The sequence below is a fragment of the Camellia sinensis genome, chromosome 5 (assembly GCF_055761805.1).
Source record: "Camellia sinensis isolate YWXY chromosome 5, ASM5576180v1, whole genome shotgun sequence".
Taxonomy (NCBI): domain Eukaryota; kingdom Viridiplantae; phylum Streptophyta; class Magnoliopsida; order Ericales; family Theaceae; genus Camellia; species Camellia sinensis.
The window spans coordinates 57882709-57894811 of record NC_138965.1 but is presented as its reverse complement, the minus strand read 5'-3'; the positions used below and the strand labels follow the sequence as shown (position 1 = coordinate 57894811).

General features: G+C 38.8%; 1 protein-coding gene across 1 annotated transcript; it reads right to left on the bottom strand.

Moving 5' to 3' along the window:
- Nucleotides 1-642: 642 nt before the first annotated feature.
- On the bottom strand, nucleotides 643-1164 carry LOC145791428 (uncharacterized). The gene has a single exon (XM_082871784.1). The coding sequence runs from the start codon at nucleotides 1162-1164 to the stop codon at nucleotides 643-645; it is 522 nt and encodes a 173-aa protein (XP_082727910.1).
- Between the last annotated feature and the right edge of the window lie 10939 nt (nucleotides 1165-12103).

The window sequence follows — 12103 nt, the reverse complement described above, 5'->3', positions numbered from 1 at the left end:
GACCTTGCTACCAAGCAGATCCTGACGACTCCCAGTAAGTTCGTGGAGAGTGCCGAGGCCAATCTGAGCGGCTTTGAGAGGAATGGTTTGAACCTATCATGGATGAGGGACATGCTTCAGGCAGTTGATGGTTTCCTTGAGCACGCCGACAATGTGGCGATGATTGCGTCCTTGGAGGAGACTATTAAGGAGTGTGAGGGTGCCCTGGAGCAGCACCAGCAAAACCTGGCTCGGTTCAAAGAGAAAGACTTTACATTGGTTGCCCAGTTGCCTTGAGATGTGACTTTGATGGACTCCCTGTTGAAGGTTTTGACTTGATTTTCTGTAACTCTGTGACTTTGTTATGATTTCTTCCATTTTCCCCTTCTTTATTTTGTTGTTTCATCACGCTTGGTGCGCCTTTTTTATTCTGCTTCTATGTCATAACTTCTTTTCAAACATTGTAATCATGTTTTGGAAGTTTGACTTTAATGAAAAGCATGGATGTTTGGTAGTACTTTTGGGTTTCATTTCATCGCTTTCTTTACATTGCTTTTACATAGCTTCTAAAGATAAGCAAAACTCTTGTAGTGAGAAAAACTTCACCATGACTAATCTTTTAGAAGTGTAAAATTTCACTAAGTATGGAAAACTTTTCTCAAACTAAGTGTATATGAGAGCAAAAGGTTTACTAAGTGTATGACACTTGGCGTTGACAGGGCCAGTTCTGCACCCATAATCTATTCTTGTCAACTTGTAGTACCCGCTACTGCTTGCCTCAACAACTTTGTAGGGGCCTTCCCATCTGAGTGAGAATTTGGGAATTCGCAGCCCCTGCATAATTCCATCCACTATTTTCCATACTATGTCCCCTTCCTTGAACATTCTGTGTTGAATAGATTGATTATAGGTATGGGCTCTGGATTGATGATACTTTTCCACTGCCCGTGAGGCCCGATCTCTTCTTTCTTCAGCTGCCTCTACGTCATTCTTCCTGCTGTCTAGAACTAAGTGTGTTGACATAGCCATTCTTATTGAGGGTACTGCCAACTCAATTGGTAACACAACTTCAGACCCATATGCTAGGGAAAATGGGGTTGCCTGAGTTGGCTTTCTCTTTGACGTTCTATATGCCCAGAGCACGACGAGGAGTTGTTCGGACCATGTGCCCCCTGCTTTATCCATCATTTTACTTAGTATTCGGATAAGGGTTTTGTTGGTCGCCTCAGCTTGTCTGTTCCCTTGAGGGTAGTGTAGACGTGCCCAAACGTCTCGGCTCGGCGCGCGTAGGTATGAAATCGTTTTGTTCATTAGCTACTACAGTTCGGACTCAATGTCACAGTTCTGAATCTAATCTTCCAAAGTGCAATGCAAGACCGATAAATCACCAAAGAGTCTAAATCCGGCAAATCGATTTGGAAAACTGGTTTTTATAAAGAAGTGCCACACATGGACTGCTTTGCCAGATACAGAGTCGTCACCTAAATGTTTTGTTTTGGGAAATTTAGGAAACCCTGACTCGTGCCTAAGGCCACGTGTCCGTCATCACCAAAGTTGCCTCGGCTCGGGAACTTGGGTACGAGAGGGGAAGGTCATGCAATGAGCACCCCAGCTCGCCCGATCAAAGATCGGCCTTTACTAACATGATATTTTTTTTTTAAAACACATGTGTTCTTATTCCAGTTATTAACCTAGAATTACTATGTGATGCACACAACATTCAAGTATAGACTAGATTGCCTAATTTGGAACAAAACATTGCATATTTGTTTGAAAATGGTTTGAAGGTGCTACTCGCAAGTAGGCTAAGACGTAGATTTGCCACCCTCAAGTGGGCTTAAAAAACATGATTTTGCCACCTCAAGTGGGCTTAAAGCTCGCATTTTGATGAATTGTTCCAATTCAAGCAATCCAACCTTCACCCACAGGCATTCAAGCAGTTAATCACTTAAGCAGTTAGCCTCATGGCAAGCATGCTAACATGGCAACATACACATCTCATGCAGTATGCTAAAGCGTAGACACTCACAGTGTATTCCGAGCCAAAACAGAGAACTAGTTAGAAATCATGCATGATCTTAGTTCATGTTAAGATGGCTAATGCAACACATGCAAAAAAAGTTCAACTAAGATAGGCTCGACTATTCTAAGATGGCATATGAAATGTAACTTGATAACATACTGTTGAACACGTATTCAAGTAAATGTATTGAAATACAATGCAGTTAGTATGATGTACCGAGCCCGGTGCATACAAGACAGATGAATGAATGCAAACATGCAAGCATAAGGATGCTAATCAAAATATGACCTAGAACTAACCATCATAATCGGTTAAGTAAAAGGGAGAAAGACGTGGGGTTGGAAGACATTCACACACTCACTCACACTTATTACAAAATTTGCCCTTTCGATAGAGGGTCTGAATAAATCAACTAGCTAGCTATGCTACACTAATTAATTATTACAAAACCTTAACGAATTAAGAAAATTAATTAAGTTACAAAACAAGATAAGTAAGAAAAGAAAGAAGCTAAAACAAGCTACCACAACTCTTCCTCGGAATGATGAATGATGCATACTTGATCGCCTCGCTCGAAAATTCGTTGCCATGCCTCATGTTGCCTCTGTTTGCACTGTTTTAGGCTGCTGAAAACTATGCCAACTTCTGAAACACGTCTGATCCACCTTAGGGATATGCTGAGAGGTCATCGGCCAAGAGATGAGGGTCATCGACCAGTTTTGAGTCCATCGGCCAAATATTGATAGCCGATCGGCACACTAGATAGCTGATCGGCCATCTCTTCCTGCAAACTGCTCTTTTGCTGCAGCAGAGTACAAACAGAGGCATGGCAATACATTTGCAAGAAAATGTTGTGCAACTACACCCCTTATCATGTTTGAAGCTCAAAGGAGTGTAGTGCTTGGCCCTCGGGCCATCAATCACGCATTTCGATGCATGATGGCCAAAGAGGCCGAGTCGCACAAATCACTGTAAATGAAATGCACAGAAACACATAAGGGACCTTAACCTCTATCATGTTTGATCAAGAGGCAAGGCATGCACACACAATGCAATGTATACAACATGGAGATGCTATGCAATACAACAAAAGTATGCCAAATGCAATGCAACAAATATGCAAACATGCAATGTACCAAGCATGCAATGACAACAAAATGGAACAAGCATGCAACAACATGCAATCTAATAAGCATGCAACAATATGCAAAATGGAACAAACATGCAACAACATGCAAAGATGGACTTAAACCAAAATGGACAGACCTCAATCATGCCCAAATCAGTGGCCAAAATGATAAAATGATGACATGAAATCCAAAACAAAGCATGCACATGTAATGGCGTATCACCAAGGCATAAGAGCACAACTCTCAAGAGTGCTCAAAGAGTGACAAAAGTGGAAGTGTAACAACACTATCAGCTTTGAAATCATGCATGGAATGATGCCAAATCATGCACATAATACATGCATAGCATGCTAGGAGGTTCAAAGCATAAGGCTAGCCAAAGATCTTGTACCAAGGCCTCATGAATCAAGCCCCAAAAAGACCAAGGACAAACAAAAAAGTCCTAGATCATGCCAAAGTGAGTCTAAAACATGTATGGACCAAAGCCAAAACAAGTCAACATGAAAGGCATAAGGCATGATGCAAGTAAGGCCAACAAAGGGGATTGCACTACACCTATCAAAACGATACATGGTATGACTTAACCAATAAAAATCAGAGTTATGTCATGTCAAAATAAGCCCAAAAATGCACTGGAATGATAGCCCAAAGGCCTAAGCATGGAGACATACACTATGATCCATTCTTAAGGCATAAAACACCAACTCTTCAAAGCTTTGAAAGAATGACAAAGGCAAGTGTATGACCATGAAACATGCATTGAAATATCATTTCAAATGATACCAAATCATGAGAATAGTCTAAGCAATGCATGCTAGTGGACTTGGTACACAAAGCTAACAAGCTAGATTGAACCAAGGCTATACAAAACAGTGCATGCATGACTAAAACAACACCAAACAGAGCTCAAGCATGGTAAAACATGAGGGAAAACTTCTTTGAGTTGAGCCAAAACATGCAAGAATGATGATCTAAACACAAGATACATGTTAAGGCAATAGAGAGGACTGCACTACAAGTGCATAGTGCATGCAAGAGGCTATTAAACCAACCTTAAACAGAGGTATAACATGGCAAAATAACACCAAATACTTGCTGAAATGGAGCCAAAACATACTAGACAAACATGCCACTATTATGAGCCATTTATACTAGCATACAAGACACAAGGAGAGGGGATGACCCTCTCCTATTTGGGACCTCAAAACCACCTTTCCACCACTGAAAATCCTCTGGGTTTCAGTGGTGAGCAAACAAGGTGGTCCCAATAGCTTAAAAGGAAGGCACAAGAACATGACCGAACAATGCCTAAGAGGGGGTAGACAACCCCCAACACAAAAGTGACCTTAAACAAACATTACAAGCATGAAAGATCAGAACTTTTTACAGTAGAAAAGCTTAAATCAACATGCAAATAGGTCTAAAAGCTTAAGCCAAAACAAGGGATTAAGGGCTAGTTGACTCACCCTTAAAGAACACCTTCAAGAACACAACTCCAGCAGCTTTTCTGAGCTTAAACCAAACCAAAAACTCTAACATCAGCTTCTAAGGACCTCAGCAACAAAAGGATGGTGTTCTAGTAGGTGTTTGTGTGCAATAGTATGAAGATTTTACACTTTTGAGCACAAACAAGAGCAAATGGAGAGAGAGAGGTAAAATATATAGAGAGAGTGATATATGTTTTTGTATATCAACTTTTCAGAACCTCTGGAAAGGGAGAGGGGCTTCCCTTCTTATAGAAAATCAATTCTCAAGCTTGTTGAACAAGCTTGAGTCTTGATTAAATCCCTCCATACACGTGTATAGAGGATGAGAATTGTGCTCACCAACTGTCACAGCTGGCACAAAAATATCTACAAAAGCAGGTGGAAAGGTCTCGACCAAGAAATATGACTGATCGGCCAAAAGGGGTGTCGATCGACCAAAAGGAGTGCCAATCGGCCACCACTTATGGCTGATGGCAAGAAAACAAGGCCGATGGCACAGGGCCCTAGCCGATGGGTTGTAGGGATGGCCAACAAGCCACCCTCTTCCCTCAGAAGCAAAAACCACAAGTCCTTGGTCCACAACCAAGCATAAAACAAACAAGTTGAGAGATCCTAAGGCAAGGTGCGCAGCTGAGACCTTTGGGAACTCAAAACGAACACGAGCATGGATGATCATCGAGTGTTCAAACGATGACATCCAAGTCTTGAAGACGGTCAAAAATGGAGTGTCTGTAGTTGCCCCTCTTTGACAGAACTCGAAAGTCATAAGATGACGAGAGTGAATGTCAAAGCCCAGAGATGACCCATTTTTGACAAGGCCGAAGACTTAGACAAGCATACAAGATGACAAAGATATGCGCTCGCAGGCAGGGGCAAGATGTAAATGACATGCACAATGCTGAGCATAACTCATGATCATGCAAAGAGAGATGTAATGAAGCATTCATGCAAAACAAATACAACATTTTAAGCAAGCGAATTAGAAATAACAGTCCTACACATTTTAAGCAACCGCACATACAATATCATTCCTGCAAAAGAAAAAAAATTCAACAGGTACAATATAGTAGAAACACACGTCCAACGTTAGATCAAGATATCAGTTCAATATAAGATAAACACATGCATATACAATGCGAGTGAGAAGGTGCATGACAATGCGAGTGAGAAGGTACATGGCAATGCGAGTGAAAAGATGCATGGCAATGCAAGCGAAATGGGCGCATAATAATATAGGTCGAACGTGTGTGACAACGCAAGCAAAGTGTGCATAATAATGCAAGTAATGTGTGCATAACAATGCGAGTAGGATGTGCATGACAATGCAAGTGACGTGTGCATAACAATGTGAGTAGGATGTGCATGACAATGCAAGTAAAGTGTGCATAACAATGTGAGTAGGATGTGCATGACAATGCAAGTGACGTGCGCATAACAATGCGAGTAGGATGTTCATAACATTGCAACAACAAAAAGAGGCATATGTTCAACGGAAGCTTGGTAAAGGCATGTTATTCGCGATGTTGAGATGCAACTTTAAAGCAAGACGAGGCATGCTCAATTCAAGAGCGAAAAGAGATATAACAAGCGCGCTTATCACAAACATGACAAAACATTGTAATGCAACATATCAAAGCAATTTTCAAATCTCGCAATATACAAAAGGATACGAAAAAGGATACACCTTGTGCATATCGAGTGCCGCACATGGAAGACACGGTTCGAGGTCAACACGAAGGCCCCTTAAGCTTCAAAAGTGTGCTTTCTTGCACTTTCTTGAGAGATTAGGGTACCAATCAACAAAACTGACCCAAACAAGGGCATTGGAGGTGCATCGACCACAAGGGGAGGCCATTGGCCATCCATCAGCCGTCAAATGAGCTTATCGGCCAACAATTTAGCCGATCGGCTAACAATTTGGCCGATCGGCCAAAAGTAGCAGATTTGGGGCAATTTTGTCCATTTGCCTTGGGTCTTTAAATATAGGGTTCCAAACCATATTTCCTCACTCCTCCTTAGTTGAAAATCCTTGCTCTCTCTCTCTCTAGGTGATTTTCCTTCCTTCGATCCGCATTTTTCCTTTGTTTTCGAGCCTCCCACAACTTCCGATTCGCAAAAATCTCTTCGTTCCAAACACTTTGAACCGAACAAAACACGATTTCGGTGTCTCCTTCTCGATTTCCACCACTTGGGGTTTGTTTCCCCCGAGTTTACCTTGATTCTCGTGCCCTCTTCTGAGCCTTGTCATTTTCCTCTGTTTTTCACCCCTCGGGGTTGACTTTTGATTGACTTTTTGCATTTTCACCCATTTTCCATACCCTCGACCACTTTTGCACTCTTCTCGAGATGGCGAACAATATTCCACGAGGTGGGACTCCCCCAGAGATGGATACGGATCTTGAGGTCGAGCTCTTGCCTCTCAGTGTTCGACCGTTCGACCCGGTGACATACCGGCCGGCGATACACGTACTGCCTCCTGATAGCATCCACCAGTTCAGGAGCTACGTGCGAGGCGCGCCATTGGAGTTCCTGCTACATGAGCCAGAGTCGCATTTATCCTTCGGCGCCACTGAGGTATACTCTTCCTCTTTTTTATTTTCTGCAATGTAGATTAGATATCTAGAATAGTCAATTCTGTTATTCAACCGAATAACCCAAACACACTGATACATCATATGCTTAGTTCACCCTGAGCACAATCATACACGATATCTGTGTAAACTCGAACACATGCACACACACTGCATTTTTATCAATTCTGAACGCATTCAAACACTTATTTCTAACACTGTTTCATATCTGTTTGTCTTAAACATAGGGAGATTCCCATGCCTTCCGGGGGTATGGGAACACTATTGCCCGAGGTTGGTACATGGAGTTGCCCGACGTGGTTCGCCATATCGTCGATCAGGCCGGCTTCGGCATTTTCTGCATGGGACTTTCGCGCCTCATTGCGAGTAGGCCCCTTCTTGGCGCACTAGTGAAGAGGTGGTGGGACACCACCGATTCCTTCCACCTTTCCCCAGCGGGGGAGATGACGATGACTCCCTTTGTGAGAACCCGTATTTTTGCATATTAAATTATTTTGGTAATTATATTTAGCTACTTAAATTTTGTAATCAACATCTATAATCCAACTCCATAACAACATTTTGTGGCGAAATTCTATAATTAACTTTTAATTATTTAATTAGTACAATTTTTATCTTCATAGTATTATTATTATTGTTGTCGTTGTCATCACTTTTATGACTACAGAAATCTAATTCTTAATATTTATTATTCTGTATAATCGTTCTGTATAAAGTTTTGCATTAGCAATTTGTGTACAAGAAAATTGACCCATGGATATTAATTGGTTCAATCTCAAGTTTTTTAATTACATATAATAATATTATAATATTAAGTCAATTAATAGAGACTATTAAATTACTAAATTATTGAATTATAATGTTAATAGCATCATGGGTAATACCAATATTAGATTCCTTTAAATAAAATTATTTATCTTTTTGTGATAAAATTTTTTGTATCTAAATACAGTTGTGGAAACTAAATGAGTTAATCAAATAATAACTAAGTTAGTTATAGAATAGTAGAGAGCAAAATATTTAGTGACTACGATATATATATATATATATATTTATTGATTTTTATCTTTACACCAAAAAAAAAAAAAATGAAATCAGAATTTTTTTTGGGGCAAAGGAATTCGGCCCTTCATTTCCAAGAAAGAAGGCTGCTAAGCAAGCATGCTTACAGTCACCCCTAGGCTATACTTTTAGATAACAATTCAAGCCAATAGGAAAATTTAGTAGAGATAAATTAAAGTAAAACTATAATAATAATAATAATAATAATAATAATAATAATAAATTAGGCCTCAAACTTGTACAATTAGGAGCATTCTTCAGCAGTCCCTTGCACACACATACGTAACTAACCAAACAAGAGGGGGAGAGGAAGAGAAAGCAAGAGGGGAAGGAGAGAAGAGAGGAGTAGAAGGGCTCAATACTTGGAGAATTTTTTTCTTACTTCATTGAGGTAACGAAATACTCAACCCCTACCTTTCCTTTCGTTAGATGTTTTCTTAAACCTACACATTAAAAATATGCAAGTGTGTGTATTGATAATACACAAATGCTCAATGCATGTTATATTTGGATAGAATGATAATCTTATGATTATGTGATTTCTGTCTTTTTTTTTTACGAATATGGGTTAGGTGGCTTAGCTAATGGTTTTGCTCTTTATGTGATCAAGTATTCTCCATTATTGAATCAATCTCCCATGTTTATGAATTTATGCTTACTCTTCATCAATATTAATTTCTGCTATCACTAATGAAAGTAAATATGAAGGATTAGAGTTTCACATGGGAATAATAGTAAGAAACATTTTTTTTTTGTCTTGCATGTGATTCATGGTGGACACAAAGTGTGTTTTTCGCAAAACTAATAAACTTCTAGCAAAAAAAAAAAAAAAAACATATTTTAATCCGTTTTGAATAAACCCTAAACAAACTCATGAGAACCCTTTCATAAAATTCAAAACTACTGGAGTTAGTTTAGCATGTTTTCATGACACTAGAATATTGAAGAAAATTATTTGACAACGTTTTCATGGCCTGAATATATTTTTAACCTCATTGCTGTTTGGAGGCAGCAACAATGCTGATTTTACCAGGTCACTGTTTATTCCATAAAATGAATTTTCAAGTGATTCAAATTGGAAAAGTTATATTTTTAAGTTACCTTTCAAACGCCACTAGTTTCATATTTTTTTTCTAAGTATTGAGAGAGAAACACCAATTTTTTCAAAAGGTGACAGAATCTGTCCAGTTTTCTTATAAAAATCATTTGACCATCTTCGGCTGGTTTTCAGCCTTCACATTCTTCTGGAAATATGTTCTAAACTAAAAAATTTAGCAAAATGTTCTGACCATGACTATGTTTAACACCGTTTGAGGCCCCTATTTATTTTTCAAACCCAGATCACCTGTGCTGGAGGTGAATGTAACTCACTGTTCCAACAAACCAATCTTCTTCAAAAAAATTCTCCATTTTAAAATCATTTTTAGCCCTGGTATTCTTCTCAAAATATTTTCCTAACTCGATGAACTAGCACCAGTTAAAATATTATAATGGTTGAACATCGTTTGGTATGGGTTTCAAATTTTTTTTTTTTAACCATACAGTGCTGAAAGAAGTAGTGTGTGAATTCCTAAGAAATTTTGTGATAATTCCTAAGACATTTTATCATATTTATTTTGGTTTTCATACACGATTGTGTCGTGCTATATAAACATTATGTCACTATAGTTTTCAAACTAAAACTCGTACATGCATCAAAATGTGAATTGGACAAAGTAAAGGGACATGGAATCGAATAGGTACATCAAAATTTAAAAGAGATGGGGTGAGCCCGATTTAGAATTTTGCGCAAGCGAGTCGCGAACCCTAACATGGCACGGGAAGGTATTTCGGCTCTTATCGGTACAGGCGATATAAGGTTGGTGGTGTCACGCCACAAACCCGCCCCTAGACGTTTGGGCATGACCACTTCAGAAACGGACACTTAACCTGTTTTATATCTATATATATGGGGCCTGAACGGAAGCACTAAATATTAAAATTTGACATTGAAAACAAACTCCATCAAGCTACTACTATCATGCCAGGATCACAAACTTTTAATAAACAAATAAAATCTAAAACATACACCTGAACATCGGTTATATACATATATATATATATATATATATACAGACTCAGCCCTATTATTGGGCATGTACAAAAACATGAGAGCTATATACATCACTCTTAGATAGACATTCAAAAAGCAAGCCAACATCTTATCAGCTTAACAAAATCAATGACTGTGTATAATGCCTGGACACACGAAGGTTGACAAAAGAAGGCAGCGTCATGGCTAGGACTGACCATCTGATTGGTGACCTACAGAAACAGACATAACAGAGAGTGAGCCAGATTCAGTGAATAGTAATACATAAATAAAACGATGCTTAATTTGAAACATAACACAGGGCAATGCATATAAAGATGTGGAATTCAGATAGTTAGTCTGATTCTGTGCTAAGTACATAATGGCCTTAGGTTCAATCTTGCAACATAAACATGGTGGCTATAAGCCCTTGAAACATGTGGCATGAAGCCCTTATAACATATGGCACTAAGGCCCTTGAAACAAAGAACTTGTAACATCCTTAAGCTTGTAACAGACTTAAACTTGTAACATACACTTGAAACATACCTGAATATGCTTGAACTTGTAACATACTGGAAACATGCCTAAAACACACTTGAACATCATTCATTAATTCGAACGGAACATATCATAACTAGAGCATTTCTTGTTGTATCATGTCATTATCGTACGCTTAACAATGAGAGACTAATTCACATTTTCATGAGGTTCACACAATGATTCTAAACTTTGCACTTATAACGTAGATTCTGAATAACTTCCAATTTATAAGCATCATAGCAAAATAACTTCAATTCATATGGATGCACATAGTTACTCTTATATTTACTCAGAATCCATCATTCAAGAATGAACATAAGCTCTTTTGGGTAAATGACTTACTCTACGTGCTCTATTAATCAATAGCATACACCTTTGTTTAATCATTCATATATGTTAACATAGTTGCCTTGCCTTGTAATTAACAGAATCCTAATGGTAACCGTTACATCATTCCCATGAGTTGACATAATTAACGTAAAGTTGATAGGACATTCCTGATAATTAGTAACGAAAAGTAAGCACATTTTCATTAGATTACAGATGACTTTATCGGTTTCACAATTTCATAGTTCGGCCCTTGGCCTGAGAGGTTTTCACATTCACAATAGCCTTTGGGTTTCATAGAGTCACAACTTATCACATCGGCCTTCGGCCCTTTGGATTCACAAGTTCACAAGTGTGGCCCTTGGCCTCATAGCTTCATAAGTCACAAGTCGGCCTTTGGCCACATAGGTTTGATCTTCACATATGGCCCTTGGTCACATAACTTCATATTTCACAAATGGCCCTTGGCCACATAGATTCATAATTCACAAATGGCCCTTGGCCACATAGATTCATAATTCACAAATGGCCCCTGGCCACATAAATTCACAAGTCGGCCCTCGGCCTCATAAATTCACATTTCATAATTCGGAAATTCATACTTCACAAATTCGATATGCATATTTCACAAATCCTTTTTGATGTTTCCATAATTTCACAATGTTCCTCATATAGCATACACCTTTGATGTTACCATAATTTCACAATATTTACGTAGCATACATAACATACATGTCAACATAATTCTTATGACGAAGATCATAACGTCAATAACAATAATCATTAATGATTAAAGATACATCGAAGTACTACTACTCACAGTGCTACAACAGAGTGCTTGGCCCTCCTGAAGTGTGCCCTGCACACATATATATAACTTAGTCATTAGT